Source organism: Lissotriton helveticus, chromosome 12 (assembly GCF_964261635.1).
Source record: "Lissotriton helveticus chromosome 12, aLisHel1.1, whole genome shotgun sequence".
Lineage (NCBI taxonomy): Eukaryota > Metazoa > Chordata > Amphibia > Caudata > Salamandridae > Lissotriton > Lissotriton helveticus.
This window is the reverse complement of record NC_136073.1, coordinates 854,761,480-854,782,870: the sequence shown is the minus strand read 5'-3', so window position 1 is coordinate 854,782,870 and position 21,391 is coordinate 854,761,480. Positions and strand designations below refer to the sequence as shown.

At 47.1% G+C, this 21,391-nt stretch overlaps 1 protein-coding gene across 2 annotated transcripts in view; it reads left to right on the top strand.

The window, feature by feature from the left end:
- Positions 1-14,278, top strand: part of SEMA6B (semaphorin 6B) — a 290,743-nt gene extending 276,465 nt beyond the window's left edge. Inside the window, exons 15-17 of one of the 2 annotated variants that reach the window (XM_078669948.1) lie at positions 1,223-1,300; positions 2,223-2,281; positions 7,167-14,278. In XM_078669948.1, the coding sequence (XP_078526074.1) occupies positions 1,223-1,300; positions 2,223-2,281; positions 7,167-8,170 (1,141 nt within the window). In that variant the 3' untranslated portion in view covers positions 8,171-14,278. The remainder of the gene's footprint in view (positions 1-1,222; positions 1,301-2,222; positions 2,282-7,166) is intronic. The other variant, XM_078669949.1, reaches the window with a different exon arrangement.
- Positions 14,279-21,391: the final 7,113 nt, after the last annotated feature.

The following is a 21,391-nucleotide window of genomic DNA, read 5'->3' as shown; positions in this document are numbered from 1 at the left end:
AGACAGGAAGTGTAGGGTGATGGAAGAAAGAGGCATGAGGTGGAATCAAGACCAGGCAGCCTCTGTATTCATGAGATAAAGAGACAGAAAGTGTAGGGGGTGGAAGAAAGAGGCGTTAGGTGGAATCAAGACCAGGCAGCCTCGGTATTCATGAGATAAAGAGACAGAAAGTGTAGGGTGTGGAAATGAGGCGGAATCAAGACCAGGCAGCCTCGGTATTCATGAGATAAAGAGACAGGAAGTGTAGGGGGTGGAAGAGAGAGGCATGAGGTGAAATCAAGACCTGACAGCCTCGGTATTCATGAGATAAAGAGACAGGAAGTGTAGGGTGTGGAAGAAAGAGGCATGAGGTGGAATCAAGACCAGGCAGCCTCAGTATTCATGAGATAAAGAGACAGGAAGTGTAGGGGGTGGAAGAGAGAGGCATGAGGCGAAATCAAGACCTGGCAGCCTCGGTATTCATGAGATAAAGAGACAGAAAGTGTAGGGGGTGGAAGAAAGAGGCATGAGGTGGAATCAAGACCTGGCAGCCTCGGTATTCATGAGATAAAGAGACAGAAAGTGTAGGGGGTGGAAGAAAGAGGCATGAGGTGGAATCAAGACCAGGCAGCCTCAGTATTCATGAGATAAAGAGACAGGAAGTGTAGGGGGTGGAAGAGAGAGGCCTGAGGTGGAATAAAGACCTGGCAGCCGCGGTATTCATGAGATAAAGAGACAGAAAGTGTAGGGGGTGGAAGAAAGAGGCATGAGGTGGAATCAAGACCTGGCAGCTTCGATATTCATGAGATAAAGAGACAGAAAGTGTAGGGGTGGAAGAAAGAGGCATGAGGTGGAATCAAGACCAGGCAGCCTCAGTATTCATGAGATAAAGAGACAGGAAGTGTAGGGTGTGGAAGAAAGAGGCATGAGGTGGAATCAAGACCTGGCAGCCTCGGTATTCATGAGATAAAGAGACAGAAAGTGTAGGGGGTGGAAGAAAGAGGCATGAGGTGGAATCAAGACCAGGCAGCCTCAGTATTCATGAGATAAAGAGACAGGAAGTGTAGGGTGTGGAAGAAAGAGGCATGAGGTGGAATCAAGTCCAGGCAGCCTCAGTGTTCATGAGATAAAGTGACAGGAAGTGCAGGGGAAGAAAGAGGCATGAGATGGAATTAAGACTAGACCTATGCTACTCAGATTGATGAATATTGTCTCTCTTGACTGTTTGTTGTTTTCATTCTAGGAACTGTCTCAGTATTCGTGACCCTTACTGCGGCTGGACTCTTGACGGGACCTGCTCATATTTGGAACCGGGTACAAGGTAACCGCTCAAGTGGATCACTGAGAGCAAGGCACATATATAAGAGGGCACGAGAGGGGAGGTGGGGTCCAGAGGGAGAGGAACAGTAAACAATGGAATGAGAGTTGCAGGAGCCAGAGGTGTATCTGCCAATGGTGCGATAGGTGCAGTGACACCGGGCCCAAAGGGTCCAATGAACCCAGATAATTTACATGTTTTGCTTCCCAACCAGCAGTAAAGGGACCCATTTTCCTGGCTTGCACTGGAGCCCAAAAAACTCTTACTAAGCCATTGATAGAAGTGATGCTGCGTTGATGAAAGTAGGGACCAAGGAAAGGAAAACACAAGCATGTGTTAAGAGAGGGCAACAACCAAAAGTTTAATAAGGAGGCCACAAGAACTAAACCTGCGAGGTTGAGGAAGCCACTGGCCAGTGAATTTGGAAGACAATATACATGTAAAGACCCGCAGCTTATTGCCTGCGTGTTTTCCACCCACAGCGGTGTGTACCACCAAAGTACCAATGCAGGGCACTGCTTGTGCACGCATCTGGGTCCTCGGGTGTACGTCTAAAGAGGTCCACCTCACAGTGTACAGCCCTGGGGCCCTGCCTATCCATGGGGCTAGCCCCTTGTTGTCTACTGCTAGGTAAACCTACCTGTACATGTGCCACGTCCCTAGACGCCCATCGCCGCAGCACATCATCTGTGCATGTGTCACACTACTTTATGCACTACTGGACAGCACCACCTGTGCAAGGGCCACACCCCTCTGTGAATAATGCTAAAGGGCCCTACCCCTTCGTGTGCCAAACCCACTCAAGCCCGCCAGCGGGTCCTGCCAGTGCCATTCTACGTGTTCCGCTAAAGGGCCCTACCTGAGAAGCTGCTACACCGCCCAACATGTACCTGTAAATCTAACCAATGGCCTTGATTTATTTCAGGGTCAGCTTTGAACAGGACATCGCTGGGGTCAACACCGCGCACCTAGGGGACTGCGATGGTAAGTGAGATTATACTCACTGCTTAAGTGAGATTTACTCAATGCTTAGGTGAGATTTACTCAATGCTTAGGTGAGATTTACTCAATGCTTAGGCGAGATTAGACTCTGCTTAAGTGATGATCATACTCGCTGCTTAGGTGAGATTTACTCAATGCTTAGGTGAGATTTACTCAATGCTTAGACGAGATTAGACTCTGCTTCGGTGAGATTTACTCAATGCTTAGGTGAGATTTACTCACTGTTTAGGTGAGATTTATTCAAAGCTTAGGTGAGATTTACTCAATGCTTAGGTGAGATTTACTCAATGCTTAGGTGAGATTTACTCAATGCTTAGACGAGATTAGACTCTGCTTCGGTGAGATTTACTCAATGCTTAGGTGAGATTTACTCACTGTTTAGGTGAGATTTATTCAAGTTTAGGTGAGATTTACTTACTGCTTAGGTGAGATTTACTCAATGTTTAGATGAGATTTTACTCACTGCTTAGGTGAGATTTACTCATGCTTAGGTGGGATTATACTCACTGCTTGGGTGAAATTTACTCAATGCTTAGGCAAGATTATACTCACTGCTTAAGTGAGATTTACTCAATGCTTTGGCGAGATTTACTCAATGCATAGGCGAGATTAGACTCTGCTTAGGTGAGATTTAGTCTATGCTTAGGTGAGATTTACTCAATGCTTAGGTGAGATTTACTCAATGCTTCGGCGAGATTAGACTCTGCTTAGGTGAGATTTACTCAATGCTTAGACGAGATTAGACTCTGCTTAGGTGAGATTTACTCAATGCTTAGACGAGATTAGACTCTGTTTAGGTGAGATTTACTCAATGCTTAGGTGAAATTCACTCAATGCTTAGGTGAGATTCACTCAATGCTTAGGTGAGATTTATTCAAAGCTTAGGTGAGATTTACTTTCTGTTTAGGTGAGATTTACTCTATGCTTAGGTGAGATTTACTCTATGCTAAAGGTGAGATTTACTCAATGCTTAGGTGAGATTCACTCAATGCTTAGGTGAGATTTATTCAAAGCTTAGGTGAGATTTATTCAAAGCTTAGGTGAGATTTACTTTCTGTTTAGGTGAGATTTACTTTCTGCTTAGGTGAGATTTACTCAATGTTTAGGTGAGATTTACTTACTGTTTAGGTGAGATTCACTCAATGTTTAGGTGGGATTATACTCACTGCTTAGGTGAGATTTACTCAATGCTTAGGAGAGATTTATTCAATGCTTCGGCGAGATTAGACTCTGCTTAGGTGAGATTTACTCAATGCTTAGGTGAGATTCACTCAATGCTTAGGTGAGATTCACTCAATGTTTAGGTGATATTATACTCACTGCTTAGGTGAGATTTACTCTATGCTTAGGTGAGATTTACTCAATGCTTCGGCGAGATTAGACTCTGCTTAGGTGAGATTTACTCAATGCTTAGGTGAGATTCACTCAATGCTTAGGTGAGATTCACTCAATGCTTAGGTGAGATTTATTCAAAGCTTAGGTGAGATTTATTCAAAGCTTAGGTGAGATTTACTTTCTGCTTAGGTGAGATTTACTCAATGTTTAGGTGAGATTATACTCACTGTTTAGGTGAGATTTACTCAATGTTCAGGTGAGATTTACTTACTCTTTAGGTGAGATTCACTCAATGTTTAGGTGAAATTATATTCACTGCTTAGGTGAGATTTACTCAATGCTTAGGAGAGATTATACTCACTGCTTGGGTGAAATTTACTCAGTGCTTAGGCAAGATTATACTCACTGCTTAAGTGAGATTTACTCACTGCATAGGTGAGATTTACTCAATGCTTAGGTGGGATTATACTCACTGATTAAGTGAGATTTACTCAATGCTTAGGGGAGATTATACTCACTGCTTCGGTCAAATTTACTCAGTGCTTAGGCAAGATTATACTTACTGCTTAAGTGACATTTACTCAATGCTTAGGTGAAATTTACTCAATGCTTAGGCGAGATTAGACTCTGCTTAGGTGAGATTTACTCTATGCTTAGGTGATATTTACTCAATGCTTAGGTGAGATTTACTCAATGCTTAGGCGAGATTAAACTCTGCTTAGGTGAGATTTACTCAATGCTTAGGTGAGATTTACTCAATGCTTAGGTGAGATTTACTCAATATTTAGGTGAGATTTTACTTACTGCCAAAGTGAGTTTGTACTTGCAGTGTACATGTCTTTCTGCTTGCAGTTTGAGTGAGGTTGTTCCTGTTACTTAAGTCACATTTTACTCAGAAGTTCAGGAGAGGTTTTATTTGTGGTGTAGGACAGACTGTGATTACTGCTTGACTGAGATGCCACTGCTCAAGGGAGGTCGCACTCAGAGCGTAAGTGAGATTGTAGTCGCCGCTTAAGTGAAATTGTCTTGCGGCATGATTGTAATTTTGCTCACTGATTCTACCATCTTAAGTGAGATAGCCGTGTGGATTAAGTGAATTGGTCTTGCTACTTAAAAGAGGTTGTAGTGGCTGTTCAAGTCTGACTATTACCGCTGCTTACGTGATATGTTACTCACCATGCAGTTGACACTGTACTTGCTTCCTGGGTTAAATAGACGTGCTACTTGAGGGGGACTGAACTTGCTGTGTAGGCGAGATTGTACCAACCGTGTACCTGATGTTGTCACCTTTTACTAGGGATTGTACCAACTGTGTGATGATGTCACAGTTTAGATGAGGTAGAACCAACCTAAAGGATGTTGTCACTTTTTAGTAGAGACTGTACTATATGTGTAACTGGTGCATTCACCTTTTAGTAGACATTGTACCAACTGTGTACCTGATGTTGTCACTGTTTAGATGAGGTAGAACCAACCTAAGTAAAGTGATATGGTCACTGTTTACGAACCCTTATACACAAGGCTAGGGGTCCCTTATGGGAAACCTAGAAGGGTAGAGAGATCCTCAAATAGAGAGGATGGAAGGGATACGTCCTCCCTGTCGTAGACTCAGCAAACAAATTAGTATACCCCCAGAAACTGAGATGGTTCCTGCAGAAGAGAAAGGGACTAGGGAATGGTTGGTACACCAGACCGCAACACACACACTATTGTGGGTGGGAAGGAAAAGGGATCCTTTTCTTTATATGGCCCTCACTCACTCTAATAGTGTCATGCTTCATAATCGGGTTCACCCCAACTCCAAAGGTCGGGGTGGGCTCAACCGTATTTCACAGAGCACTTATGAAGACTGGGTGTATGGGGGGGTAAACGTAAAGATAGAATTCCTCTCCCACTCCAAAAGTATCCTTAATTCGTAGGGGTGGGGAAAGAATAAAAAAGATATATGTAGGGCTATAAGGATGTGATGGTCCTATGACCCTAAATCACCAACATGTTTCAGCCCTTACCTAACGGCCTATTTAAGGTCCTGGGCTTTCGTCAGGGTGGGTAGCAAAGAAGTCACTTCCCCCAAAGACTTAAATGATGTGTGCATGCAATTTGCATGTAAGAAATTTAAAGGAGGGCATAAACTTTGCAGGGAATTACCAAATATTAAAAGGGGCATCTGCTCCCACGGGGGCATGAGAGGGAGGCCCTGTAGTCACACATTCGTCAAGGGTCTGTGCTGCTGCAGGGGAGCAGAGTCAACAGTAGATGAACCACAGGGAAGGGACCCTTGACGAGTTGCACATAGTCAGACAGGGTTTCTCTTGGTGTAGCAAGAGAGATCCTCTGGGGGAGTTGCACTGTGCAGAGAGGGCCTCTGATGGGGTGGCATTGTTTGTAAGAGAGGGACTCTGATGGAGAAGCTAGAGAGGGCCTGTGGTGGAGCTGCGTTGTATCAGAAAGGACCTCTGGTGGAGTTGCGTTATGCCAGAGAGGGCCTATGGTTGAGTTACGTTGTCCCACAGAGGACCCATGTTGGAGTTGAGTTGTGCCAGACAGAGCCTATGGTGGAGTACCGTTGTGGCAGAGACGCCTCTGGTGGAGTTGCATTGTGCCAGAGAGGTCTCTGGTGGAGTTGCGTTGTGACAGAGAGGCCTCTGTTGGAGTTGCGTTGTGCCAGTGATGGCCTCCGTAGGAGTTGCGCTGTGCCAGAAAGGGACTCTGGTGGAGTTGCATTGTGCAAGAGAGGGCCTCTGGTGCAGTTGTATTGTGCCAGAGAGGGCCTCTGGTGGAGTTGCGTTTTCACACAGAAGACCCATGTTGGAGTCGCGCTGTGCCAGAGAGGGCCTCTGGTGGAGTTGCCTTGTGCCAGAGAGGGCCTCTGGTGGAGTTGCGTTATGCCAGAGAGGGCCTCTGGTGGAGTTGCGTTGTGCCAGAGAGGGCCTCTGGTGGAGTTGCGTTGTGCCAGAGTGGGCCTCTGGTGGAGTTGCGTTGTGCCAGAGAGGGCCTCTAGTGGAGTTGCATTGTTCCAGAGAGGGCCTCTGGTGGAGTTGCATTGTGCCAGAGAGGGCCTCTGGTGGAGAAGCTAGGGGGGTATCTGTTGGGGTTCCGTTGTGCGTAGGTTCCATTTCACCTTGCTGCATGAATTTGTCCCTTTGTGTTCATAATAAGATATTTTGTGGACCAAGTGGTGGTTTTACGGATAGGGAGGCAGAGCTATCATCCTCTATCCAGCCTGCAAACAACTTTGAGTAAACACATACAATTTTCTTGCAGATATGTACATAATTAGCTCTCTCAAATCTTCCTGAAAATACTGAAACACACTTGCTGCAACCCCTCTATACACCAGGGAGCTGGTATTAACACATTTACCAGGGTTGCCTTTAGCATCCAGGCCACCACCATTGTGGTGTAGTCAACTAACTCCTCATTTGGCTTTTGCTGAGAGTAGAACCCATAGCTTGAAGACAGGATGCTTTGACTTGTCTCATTCGGTTATGAACCTATCTCTCAATGTTTTCTTGTCCTTTCTTCCATTTAGGTCTTTTGACAGAGAGCTTCGTCGAAGAGCCAGATGGTTTGGTTTCAGTGAACCTGCTGGTGATGTCTTGCGTGGCTGCCTTCGTCATTGGTGCAGCTGTCTCCGGGCTCGGTGTGTTTTGCTTCATTGGCCGCCGAGACAGAAGAGAGATGGCCCGGCGCAAGGACAAGGAGAACATCTTGTCTCACAGCGAGTCGGTGGCCAGCGTTAGCCGACTGGACGACATGACAGAGCGCCGGTCCAGAGATCCATCCGGTAACTTGCTGGAGCCTCTCTGGCAAAATGGCTGGCACAAGGGTCTGGAAGTCCACCAGCATGACCCCCATGCTGGCGTGCTGCCCACCCCAGAGCAGACGCCCCAGCAACAAAAGCGTTGCCCGATAAGCTTGAAAAATGGAAACTGGGAGCAGAGCCAACACTTGAACTCTTCGTTCCGGGATCCGGGGAGCTCAACTGCCATGATGATGCACAGCGGGCACCCCCAAATCCTGCATCATGTTGGCAGCAGCGGGCAGATCATCCCAATCAACTACCATAAAGTCCACTTGAAGCAGGCATCAACGGACGAGGGAAGTGATTCTCCATTGGACATGCTCTATTTGCCAGCGGGAGGCCGTGACCACGCGGAGGGTAATGGCCGCCTGCAGCACAGGCCTGGGGTCAACCTGGGCAGGAGCTCATACCCAGTCACGCCCAGCGACAGCCCTGACCGCCGAAGGGTTGTCTCGGCACCCACCAGTAACCTGGATTATTCAGACCCGCTTCTCTGGAACATGGACCGGCTGAACTGCAGCAATAGCAACAATGCGGCCAGGGCGACTCACCTCAAGCGGAACCACACATTTAACAGCACAGAGAGCCGCCCACCACAGGCTGCGGACCCTCCATACCTCAGGCACATGCCCCACCCACAGAGAGTTCCAACCCCACTGGGCGGGCCACATGCGCTCACGGACTACAGCCTCTTCTTCCAGTACGTCACTGAGCGGACACACCTAAAATAACAACGGGCACTGTGTCTCTCTCGACCACGCTGCCCAACGCGTCAAGTGGCTCTGACACACACACAGATATATAAATATATATAGCTATATATGTGTATGTCCGGAGAGACGCGGGATTCAGAGGAACCGGAAGTAGCTGGGGAACGGGCTTCCACTCCTCCAGGCGGCTCCCCGGAGGGTCTGAATCCTGGTGGGGAGGGGATCGGAGCATCTCATCAGAGAAAAGGGGTCACCAGACGTTTACAGACTCCAAGCGTTCCCCTGAACTCTGAATGCTTCAGCGGTCAGTCTGGGCATCTTGTCGCGCTAGTACTGGTCAGAAAGGAGGGCAGTACAAGGAGCATGAAAGGTGCTGAACGTTGGCAGCTTAGCTGCTCTAGTGAACTCACCCAGAGGGCTAAACTTAAACACCCTGTGCTCAGAGCTGGCCATGACCCCCTGTGCCCAAGCGTGCCCTGCACCCCTCCAAAGGCGGGCATTAACATAGTTATCCACCCCCAACTGGCAGATCTTTTGCCCAGAGGTCCCATGTGCTCAATACATATATAATGGCCCAGTATGCCCAAGTACCCCTCCATAGATGGCTAAAGACAGAGTTACCCCTCGCCTACACCAGGGTTTTCTTTCCTAGAGTCCTCATGCACTCCATACTACCTAGATAATGACCCACTCTGCCCTGTGCCCCACCTTATGTTTGTGCTGGCCCTGGGCCTCCATAACTCTACAATGAGTTGAAATGTCATATGTGCACACGTCTCTTATTGTCCATTGCCATCCTTACCCAGTTCTAGAGGGGCACTGTGCCAGTCTTCTCTGCCCCCTACAATTAGTAGTAATTGAAACTGTGTGATTGCCTTCCCACAGCACATCTGCATACTGCTGCTGCTGGCTCACAGGTCTCTGTTCAACTCTTTGGCAGGGTGATTGGTGGCCCAGCAGCTTTCCTACACACACAGGACAGTCTCACTGTCTCAAATTGGAGGAGTTGGTTAATATGGGCTTCTTGTTACATCCTGGAGGTATCTCACATCCTCTAGGTCTCATTGTACCACTGAGACACATGCAGCCTTGCCTACCGCTTATGCATCCTACATTTCAGCCATTATACCACACATCTCGGTCAGTCTCACGTTATTCGGAAACTCCAGAGTTCATTGCAAGGGACTATCGGTTTTCTCGATGTCTTACACAGAGGCGTCAGAGTTAATCCAGGACTCTATGGCCCGCCTTGGGCAGAGCTACCAAAATAGAATTTTGTTTATTAATGGGAGAGTTACTCAAGTGTTCCCTCAGTCGCAGTCTAAAGTTGAGAGAGAGGTGATTACCCTGGTGACTTTGCACTCGAGGTAGGAAGGCTTACCCAACTGTTGTCTGTCCCACACTTTGAGTGGTTGCCTTAGAGTTCTCTCTGTTTCTCAATAAAATGGGCGTCTTCAAGTTTATTCACCTTAGTTTAGCGGAAGGGTTGTCCAACCATGGTTACGTATCACTCTTTGATGTTACCAAAAGAAATCTGTACTCCGTATGGAGGATATATCGCAGTCCAAAATGAAGCATCTCCCAGTGTTTACACATCATTCCTTCTGTACCTACTGTGCTGACCAGGGAGTCCCTTTATGGCAGAGTTCAAGAACTACCCCAGTGATTTCTAAACTCTCACTCGAAGAGTTTCTTTCTTGTATCTTCTCGTCTTTGACGGCATACCGGACACTTTGATTCGCTTCTCTGGGACGGGTTACTTTGAGTTCTCACTATTCTTTGTAGGGCAGGGCTGTCCAAGAGTACTCTTTCTACCACACTTGGGGTGGTGACACCAGACTCTGTCTGTCCTCACTTTGATACTTCCCAGTAGGAGCTGTTTAGGGAACATTGTGCTGAAAGCAGGGCGTTTGGTTCTTCGGTCATCTCAATCCATGTTTCCGCCAACAGCAAACCTTGAAGCCCACAGCTAGAAAGAATCAATGCTCTTGTATCAAAAAGACTCTTTACTGAGGAAATCAAAATGTCGCTACGTCCAGGCGGTTCAAGAAACTTCCAATTTAGGCCAGACTTCTAGAACTTGAAAGAATCCCTCAAACAAAAGGAGGGCATGAGAGTATGAAAGGACTATCTCAAACCATTGTACAATCCACAGCCACAAAGAACTCTTTCAAGTCAAGTGGCCTTATCTAGAATGGCCACCCTAATCTTAACCCAAAATGTTTGGGGACTCTAGCGCCTCTAAAACCCAGTAAGCGGGAGTTCTTACACTAAAAGTCAGGTTCAGCATTAAATCTTCGAACATCCAGAAACAGCCTTCTGTACTTTACTTTGTGACTCCTGAGAAAGTCTGAAACCAAGGCAGGATCCAGAAAAGGCTTCTCCAAAAGATGCTGTCACACTGAAAAACCCAGTTTTTAATCCATTCCTCATGCACAGGGTCCACCAGGGATGCATGAGTCACTCACCTTTCCTGGGAGAGGTGTTTTTCTTTCACTTGGCTTCTTTGATTTTGTTTGGCTACAGAAAAAAAATCTCTCTCTCTTCCATGTGTGGAGGTAAACGCTGGCTTCCAGCGATGCACAGAGTGCAGTGATTTGCTCTCCGCAATGGATCCACCCAAACCTTGCTTGTCCTGCTTGTGGAAAGTTTATCTGTTTTTTTTCCCTTGACATTCTGCACAGGAATCAGAGAGTGGACATGAAGAATGAGCCTTCTGCAAACGTTGAAGTTAGGATTAGAAAACAACCGGCCGCATAGGCAGGATATCATTCGTTGCATCTTCATAAGAGCAATTCATGGTTTTCCACCCACAAGGGTTCCTTCTTCTGTGCACCAGAAAAATTTCAAGACCAAGGGCAAAAAAGAGAGAGAGAGATGGTTAAGAGAGAGTGAGCGGGTGTTCTGAACTATTGTTTGCACCATCAGGTACTTCCTCTCACCTGGATGATCGTTAATCTTTATAGTAAATTGCCTCCATTGAACCTTTCGGTTCTCCCCGAAGACAAGACCATGAGCCTTCCCAGTAATTTCCAGCTCCACCGAAGAGCTCTTCCTAGCTCCTCAAAAGTGTCCTCAACTCCATTCCCTTGTTGCTGGTCAACGGATTACATTGCCACTACATTTTTCGTTGACTCCTCCTCCATCTTGTTCAACCTATTTGGCCAATTTACAGGTCAGTGGGTCTGTAGTGTTCAACATTTACAACACTACGAACCGTGATCGTCTTCACCTTCCTGGCCAGCTGGGTCTGTTGCCACCGCAAGGGCTATTGCAACATCACACAAGTCACCTGAGGAGGATAGTATTCCAGACCCCCCACGGATCCCGTAACCAATATAGTAAACAAGATACCAGACTAGATCATGGTGTCCAAACTATCTGATCCCTTTGTAGATGGCTTGGCCGAAGGAATCGAAACGAGACAAGGGAAGCTTTAGCCTAACGCGGTCCTTTAACTGCGATGCTCCTCTTCCTCAAATAAAGGAGCAACCAACCAATTCAGGTGCAACACCAACCGAAAAATCCCAAGGTGGATGCAGACACTTCACATGGTCAGAGGACCACCAGGAACAGCTTCACCCGACTAAGCAGTTTTATACAGTTATGCCAAAGGCTATGGGAATGCTTGATTTGAGGCTTCCGCCCATGCTTGCTGTCCCAAGTCTTTTTTCCGTCTCACCTCATCAGCATTGTTTGAGCCACGTTTGTCCATGGAGAAGTGTGTCTTTAGGTAGTCAGCTTCCACATGGACACAACCTCATCCCAAACTTACAGCACCCAAACCTTTGGATAGGAAGCATGGCAACTTGAGATATGAGCCTGGTGGGATGATGGAGAAGCTCTCAGTGCAGTCTGATGCTGGCACCATATTAGGGTAACTGGAGGAATGTGCAAAATGAGGCCTCCTCCCATTCTAGTCTTCCAGCCTACACCTCATTCTCCCTCTGCTGAGGAAACTAGATTATTACAGGGCTCTTACATTCTGCTTTGGAGGAATTGCTTTCGCAAGTAAATCGTATCATCTTTTGTTTTCTTCAACTAGGGTGGTCTTTACACAGGCAACTGGCCAGCAAAGGCTGCCTTTGCCAAGTGGACAGTCAAATACACATTGAAATCATCCGACACAAGATGGATTCAACCTCCTCTGTGACATCACGCTTACTCCACCAGAGTCAGTATGTGCCCATGACTGACATGTGTAATAAAGCCACTTGGGCTACCTTAAATACCCTTTGTAGGCATTACTACCTGGATGCATTGAGCAGCAAATACCATTAGCCAGAAAGTTCAGTGCAACTATTTGTTTGAAGTCCAGCTTTTGAGGGTTTTAGATCCAGGTTCCCAAATAGTGGGGTAGGATTAACTGTGGGATAACAGAGTCAGGGAACAGTATTTCTTGGTGATTCTGGTACTCTTAATCATCTTCTCTCACCTGTAGAACACTGTCCGAGCATCCCTCATATATATATCTTGCCCTCCAACTAAACATGTCTGAATCCATATAGGTGAACCGCTGTGATGCTTGGATATGGAGAGGGCCAGCACACAAGAGTTGTTGCTCATGCTGTTGTCTCCCACATAACACGTTTTGAAAGTGGCGGCATGTTTACAGGTGCTTTTGTCAGGCCCTCGATGCGGTACAGATATTCCCAATGAGTTTTAAAGGAAGGGAGCAGGTACTATGAGTGCCGCAATCCCCACGATCGCAACTTTTTCAGATTCAAAGCCCCAAAATATTTCAAAGGGCAATTCATCCCCAGAGTCCTAAAGGACCCTAAATCCCTTTAGCCCCATGCAGGCCACTAGGATCATACACCCCAACCAGGACTCCAGCTCTCAAAAACTCAGAAGGACCTACCTTCTCTACAATTGAGGAAGCCGCTACCCTGTGCCTAATTTGAGCAGGTGGTTTCCAGTGCTCAGCACTTTAATTGTCAACATCAGCATGTATAAAAGTCTGCCACATTGTGGTGTTGTTTATCTAATTTAGAGATCAGCACAACAACAGTAGTTTATTAATTCAATATATATTTAAAGTGACCAATACCTGTCTCCCAAGTCATTCTTATAGCTTTCGAGGCCTGGAATAGACTAAAATGTCACACTTGTAGGTGTGTGATGGTTAGCAGCTGTGTTGGTACGGACACTGGCAGCGCTGGTAGGGTCAATCGGTGGTAAACTTGCAGTGGTATCCTGACGAGAGTCCTAGCACTTATTTATTTACTAATTAAGCACTGCTGCTACCTCTGATAAAACAGTGAATGGCCCTATCAATCTCAGAATGGCCCTACATGCTCCAAAACCCTGGAGGTCCCCGTATCCTCAAAAATTGAGAAGGAAATGATGTCCTGCGACAGCCCACAGAACCCTACATTCGCCGAAACGTATCACCAATCATCGCAAAGACTCAATCTGATCCAGAATTCAGAGATAACCTACCTCCTCCAAAATCCAGATTACCCTTTCGTCCCCTAAAACTCAGAAGAACGCTCCAGTCCCCAAAATACACAAGAACTCTACTTCACATAACGAGCTGGGCCCCTGCCTCCCCAGAAATCAAGAACCCCCTGAAGCTGGACTTCTTGGAGCTCCTTGTTCAATGGGGCGGAGCATATTCTCTTCCAGGAGTTAAGACACAGAATCAAGACCCCCCTGTCCTTGACCTGACCATGTGTGTGATGATCAGGCATGGCCATGCGTAAGAGGCACTGGCTGGCCATGGGAGCGATTGTGTAGCAGTGTGATTAAGTGTGTGTGCGGCTGAGTTTGTGAGGAGCACCCAGAGATTGTGTGTTAACGGCAGAGGGCTAGCAGAAGTGCGCGCGAAGAGACATTCATGCTTGTCCTGCACAGCAGAAGCCGCACTCTTCTGAACCGGAAGTGCACTCTTCTGAACCGGAAGCCGAGGCCGCTTTACTCTGTAACCCGGAAGCACAACCATTTGAAATGATTTCTTGGCAGTTGGCATTAAGATTTTTAGTTTTGGGGAAAATGCGGGAGATTTTTGAAGCACTCGAATGTTTATTTCTACTGTACTACGTTTTCTCTGGTTTGATTTTCAAAAGACTGTGAATGTTCAGGTTTTTTTTTTTATATCACCTTGTTTTCCGTTTATATCGATTGCACAAAGCCTTGGCGTTTCTTTTTGTTTTTCTAAGTGCCGCTCCCAGAAAGGAGGATTTTTCCCAGACAGAGTCTGCTGGGAGAGTAACCAGGATGTGGTCTTGTGTTTGCTTTCGAAACCAGCGCCTCCCTCCCTCTCACTCGCCCTAAGCGGCTGCAGCTGCCAGCCCTCGGCCCTGACCAGCCACCAGCTTTAGATACATTGGGCCTCAGATATAAACTGGACTGGGGTGTGTCCAACTGCTTTTCCAAGACGCCATTTCCCTGGATCAGGGGTGTCCAGTCTAAGTCCAGGATGGCTGGATGCATGCCAGATTATCAGGTCAACCAACAAATACAGTGCATGAGGCAGCGCCTGGAAACCCCGTGGTGATTTGTGCGCTTTACTAATACTGATTGATTGTTATTTTATATTTGTAGAGCGCAAATCACCGTAGGTCTCTAGGCGCTAGTAGCATGGACCGAGGTCCATTGATCCTAGGAGTAGTCAGCACGCTGTGTGGATTTAGCCGAAAGCCTCAGTAAACAAGATGGTTTTGAGTTTTTTCCTAAATGGCAGTAACATAGTTTTGATTGAGTTCCAACAAAGTACACAAATTCCAGTAGGAAGCACTGCAGGTAATAAATGTATCATTTGTTGTTGTCCTGGAAATCAGGCATGGATCAGGCCTTCATCGACCCGCTTTGGACATCTCCGGCGTAGATCAAGCACTGTAGCTGGTAACTGTCGCAATCCTTTTATTTTGGGATTGTCACCGCCATAGAAGTGTTTGAGTCCCGGCTGGGCTGGGGCGGGTCGACCTTAGTGCATTTGCCCAAAACAGGGGACGTACACTAGAAAGTAAGTCAATACATATAGCATTTCTCACATGTCCACAGTTACCATGAAACACCAGCTAGCTGATTTGCAAGGCTGCAAAGATTCCAGGGGAGAAAAGAAATACTGCAGAGCTGTGCTGTGGGGGTCGTCGGGTGTCCGAGAAGGTTGTCTTCGAGGTGTGCCCTGAGAGCCCAAATCATGGAGACTTGAGGGGACCTAGGTACGTCCAGGGACCCAGGAGTTGGCTCCAGGATTAGTGCATCAGAGCCTGTAGACGTCACCCTTTATATGCCCAGTGGGTAAATTTCCTGGTCTTCTGGATAATTGTTGGAGGGTCTTTGAGATGTTCTCAGACCTGCAAGCGGTGTAGCGCGTTCCGCTTCCTTGCCATTGGTTGGCCCCGATGATGTCAAGCTCAGCAAAGACTTCCTAGAGTGCACGCGCTTGGGTTCTGAACTGTCTGTAGCCGTAGAAGCCCTTGGTGGACACTTTTGGGACAGTTCGCTCTGAGGCGAAGGACCACAGTCAGTCCCTCAACATTTACCAGCAATAAGTGTGTATGTGTCACGTTTTGTCCTTATTGCGCTGTACACATCTACAATTCACTTCCGTTATCATTCCTTACACCTGACTCTTACCCCTCTATCCCTTTCACTCGGTTCCACACTTCCAAGGAACCTTCTCTTGCACTTCTCAGCCTTCCTCCTCATTCTCACTTTGGAGCCAACCTCATCCCTCATTTATCAGCTTGTGGAATAACATCAGCTATTAAGTAACCTCTCAACAAAGTGATTCAGCTACTCTCAGTAAAGTATACCCCACTACACGCTGCCTCCGCCAAATACTCGTATTTGAATACTCTGTCCAGATTACTCCTCAACGACTCGCTGCATGCCCCCAAGAGGGCTGCAAGGCCCTTGGGCGATGCCATCCTACCATGCTTCTTCTAGTCCTGGTCATTGCACTACACTCTCCCGCTTTAGCCCCATGTGTAGGGTGAGTGTGTGCTTCCATCTTCATGGATAGACATGTAGGGAGCATGGAGTACGCATTTTGGAAAAGACCCCTCCAGTGCTTGATTTGAGCCGTGGTTTCCAGTGCTCGGCACCAGCACTTAATTGTCAACACCGTCACTTATGACAATCGGCCACATGATGGTGCTCTTTGTCTAATTTACAGATGAGAATAACAACAGTTGGTTATTCTTACAATATACATTAGAAATTACTGATTCCAGCGTCCAAGCTATTATTATAGCTTTGGGTTTCTTGAATATTCTGAATTATCACACTTCTAGGAATGTGATGGTTTGTAGTTGTGTTGGTACTGTCATTGGCAGCGATGTCTGGGACAATGGATGGTACAAGCTGCAGCTCCTCCTTACAAGGGCCCTAACACTTATTTGTTTTTCTATGGCACGGCTTCGAAGCTCTATACAAATGACACATATGGAGAAACTACTTACTCAACAATCCGGAGAGCATTTCTTGACCTCTAAGAGGAAGAAATGTGCTATTTAATTACCAATATAATACAATGTATCTGACCCTTTTCCTGTTGACCGTGTGTCTGTTCCCTGTGCCAGAGTGTGGACTATCCCTTCCTGGTGCAATGAATACCAGCCACTCAAAGGTGTGGGAATTAAATTCCTTTACCAACCATTATCTACCCCTTTTTGGGTGAATCAATGGGCCCTTTAGGCATTTTATGCAGGTCGAGAAAAAATGTCTCTTTGAGTGACACATGTCATGACATCCTCTAATGCTGTGAGAAGTTTACCACCTGTACCTCCTCTCCTCAATCAATGACAGCAGAACCCCTATCTTTTGAAACCTCTCACTCAGTGCTTAATGTTTTTTAAAAAGTGTTTAATTAAAAAAAAACGGAAATAAGAACAGGGTCCCAACGTTTGTCTTGGGAGACAGCTGAAAACACTGTCAAATACCAGGGTTCCCAAATATCAAGTCCTGTTTCCACCTCCTGCCTCTTTCTTCCATCACCTACACTTCCCATCTGTTTATCTCATGAATACCGAGGCTGCCTGGTCTTGATTCCACCTCATGCCTCTTTCTTCCTCCCCTACACTTCCTGTCTCTTTATCTCATGAATACCGGGGCTGCCTGGTCATGATTCCACCTCATGTCTCTTTCTTCCATCCCCTACACTTCCTGTCTCTATCTCATGAATACCGAGGCTGCCTGGTCTTGATTCCACCTCATGCCTCTTTCTTCCTCCCCTACACTTCCTGTCTCTTTATCTCATGAATACCGGGGCTGCCTGGTCTTGATTCCACCTCATGCCTCTTTCTTCCTCCCCTACACTTCCTGTCTCTTTATCTCATGAATACCGGGGCTGCCTGGTCATGATTCCACCTCATGCCTCTTTCTTCCTCCCCTACACTTCCTGTCTCTTTATCTCATGAATACCGGGGCTGCCTGGTCATGATTCCACCTCATGTCTCTTTCTTCCATCCCCTACACTTCCTGTCTCTATCTCATGAATACCGAGGCTGCCTGGTCTTGATTCCACCTCATGCCTCTTTCTTCCACCCCTACACTTCCTGTCTCTATCTCATGAATACCGAGGCTGCCTGGTCTTGATTCTACCTCATGCCTCTTTCTTCCACACCCTACACTTCCTGTCTCTTTATCTCATAAATGCCAAGGCTGCCTGGTCTTGATTCCACCTCATGCCTCTTTCTTCCACCCTACACTTCCTGTCTCTTTATCTCATGAATACCGAGGCTGCCAGGTCTTGATTCCACCTCATGCCTCTTTCTTCCACCCCCTACACCTCCTTTCTCTAACCCATGAATACTGAGGCTGCCTGGTCTTGATTCCACCTCATGTCTCTCTTGTCTCTTTACCTCATTAATCTACAGATGCCGAATCTGGATTCCATATTATTCCCCTTTTTTCCACCATCCCAAACATTCTTTTTCTTTATCACACTCTTGTGGGCCCCGCTTTCTCCCTTTCTTGTTGATAGGAAGTAATGCATTTGTAACACTCTGTGGCCGGGGATCCAGCCCTGTTCTAGGGCTTTGGCAAGTGCTCACTGGGGCTGTAGGGCTAGTAAAGTTCTGGGGAGTATGGAACATTCACACTGGGTCCATAGTGCCTGTCCTGTTCTAGGTCTCAAGTGCAACTAGGCACTGTTTGGTGGTTAGAGTGTCTGCATACCCCGGAAGCCGGTCACTGGGCCATGTCACCATTTCTGGGACCGGGTACTATGGGGGTGGTAGAGCGATGGAGTGAGCGTCTGCAGAGCATTGGCACATTCACTCCAGGGCCATTACCCCAGTCTTGTTCTTGATCCCAGGTGAGAGGATCTGTCCAGTGGTTAGAGCATCTGCAGACTCCTCCACTGGTGCACCCTCGGGCCATGCTCCTATTCCTGTTATGGGACCAGGGTGCTATCGGGGCTGTGCGTCTACAGACTATGGCACGTTCACTCCAGGGCCTTGGCTCTTGTCCTACATCCCAGACACTAGGAACTGTTCAGTTGTTAAAGTGCCCGGGTGGCACCGGGCCTCAACTTCAATCCTGTACCAGGGCCAGGGTGCCATGGGAGCTGCAGCCGCCCCTTCTTTCTCTGGTCCAGAAGGCGAGGAGATGCTGTTGGGAGAGGATGGCCAGAGGAGACTGTTCAGTAAAAGTACATCATCATTTTTAGAAACACAAGACTGAAATCTTGAAACGCGTTGTCCGGTTGGACCCTGTTTTTTTGTGTGATCTGACCCGCTGCATGCTGCAACTGCAGAGGCTCGCGCCAATAAACTTCTTTTTTTATAAGATGGTGCTCCTGTTGTGTTTATCGCCTCTGTGGAGAACCCGCCTGTGCTTCTGTCCTGTGTGGGTGGAAGATGTTCATAGTCAGGAATTGGGCATCTAGAAGGCCAGGTAAGAGAGCTGCTCAATGGCACCACCAGCAGGGGGAAGCAGTGACCATCAAAAAGCAGCAGGGAACTTCTAATACAACACATTTGCTGGGGAGGGCGCTATAGACAAAAATCTTTTTTTAGCTGTGGCATCCATAATCTTCAAACTACTGCTCAGAGTACCTGTTTACTGATAATGGTCCTTTCTGTGTCCCTGAGGAAGGTTCTGTTTTGTCCCATGAGGAAAGGTCCGTGACTTGTTTGTAATTGGTCACACACAACACCTAATAATAGCCTTGAATTTGTAAAGCGCACAGCTACCTCCGAAGTGGTTTCCCGGCACTGGGTGCCCTTGGGAAGATAAAGCAAGCTATTGCCCAGAGTCACATGGTGCTGGACTGCCCTGCCGCCTGCACCAGGGATCGAACCGTGAACCCCGTGGTCCGGAGTCAGGCACCCTGGCCGCTGCAGCACACCTCTTCCACATGCAAGAGACGGGAGCCGAGCCAAGGGTCAGGCTTGGCTTTAAGAGACGGTACCCAAGCCAACGCATTGAAATGTTTTGGTATGTACATCGTGCAACAAACATCATAAAAAATGATAACTGTACTTCAAAATTCATAAAACTGTATTTACTTAACATGCAGAAGCGTTTCAAGTTAGTGCATCAGATTGAGAGGCATTTATTACAAGTGAAGTTTTTTAAACATGAACTTAGAAAGGTTCACGCCCGCACTGCCCTGACGTAATGCATTAGTGATCTAAGAAGCAAGACGGTTGTCATGTGCACCGTGTATGTGGCCTTGATTCTTATAATATTGATTAGCCAGAAACCGGTCCCAGGATGCTTGTTTCCGGTCCAGGGAAGACATGGCTTGCAAGTTCGGGCTGGACTGTTCCCATGAGGCACAGGGTCAGACTGATTTGCATATGGCTGGGTCTGAACTGGGGTGGCGGAGTGAGCTAAAGAATGATGATAGATTAAACCCAGATCAGTTGAATGGGGGTGAGTGCTGGCAATATTCAACACTCCGTCCATCATCCCCTTTGGTTTTGCTTAGTGATCTAAGAAGCAAGGCGGTTGTCATGTGCACCGTATATGTGGCCTAGATTCTTATAATAAGTGGAGCAAAATGACAGTCTATTAATTCAAATGCAAGAGGTTTTTGTGCAGCACAGGGGGCGAACTTCCGTATGTCCATGTGCTCCTATGAAATAATGAATCAAAAGGTGGGACGCTTCCTTGAAATCAGCTGTTTGCTCTATACCAATGGCAATCCATTCATTCATTCATAGTGAAATTAAATACATGCCTAGGATCGCACAATTTGGTCAAGCGGAGAAGTCGGGATTAATCCGAGATTTTTAATCTCCTTATTGTGCAATTCAGCAACTAGATGGGTATCTCTGTCTCTCTCCTGTTTTACATCAACGTTTAATGCTTCGTCTTTAATTATTGGTTCATGAGGTTAGACCCTGGCGGCAGGCAGAAGCCTCATGGAAGATCGGCTGGTTTTGGCCACGAGGGGCTAAGAGGACCTCGAGCTGAGCCTGAGCCAGAGCCAGGCTTCTGGTTCGAGACATCAGAGGCTAGCCCACCTCTACCACATACATCTTTGAGGACTTCCTTATGGCTCAGGCCAGGCTACCAATGGTGAGTCAAGATTATACTCACTGAAGCCATGTAGTGCTCTGTGGCAGTATCTAAGCTCAGTCAAAGCTCACACAAAAGGCTCTGCTCTCTCTCTCTCTCTCTTTCTTTCTGTCTGTCTCTCTCTCTGTGTCACTCTCTTGCTCTCTCTTTCTCTCTGTGTATCTGTCTCTGTCTCTCTCTCCCTCTCTCTCTCTCTCTCTCTCCCTCTTTCTCTCCCTGTCCCTCGCTCCCTCTTTCTCTCTCTCTGTGTCTCTCTCTCTCTTTCTCTCTCTCTCTCTCTCTCTCTCCCTCTTTCTCTCTCTCCCTCTCTCTCTCTCTCTCTCTCTCTCTCTCTCTCTCTGTGTGTCTCTCTCTCTCTCTCTCTCTCTCTCTCTCTCTCTCTCTCTCTCTTTCCTTGCCAGTGCAGTTTTCCTACAGATTGCAATTAGGAATGTAAAACACTAAACATTTAAATTGCAAGCATGTTCGTGCCATTCTGTAATTGCAGTTACGCGTTAAATGGCTTGGGGTGAAATTCACACATTCAGAATCAGTCTGTGAGCTGCAGCAGCCAATGGGTCCCTAGGGAGAGTGCTCGAACAAATCAGATGTGAATGTCTGTGGCTGGGTTCTTGCTGCCGTGACACTTTCTAGGTGGTCTCTTTGGGGTTTTCTGTTCTTTATCTGGGGAGTGCTGGTGGTGCAGAGTCATGCTGTGAAGAATATTAGAAGAGAGAGGAGTAATGCAGCCTGTGCCTTCTGGAGGCTGCCTGAGGGCTTGTG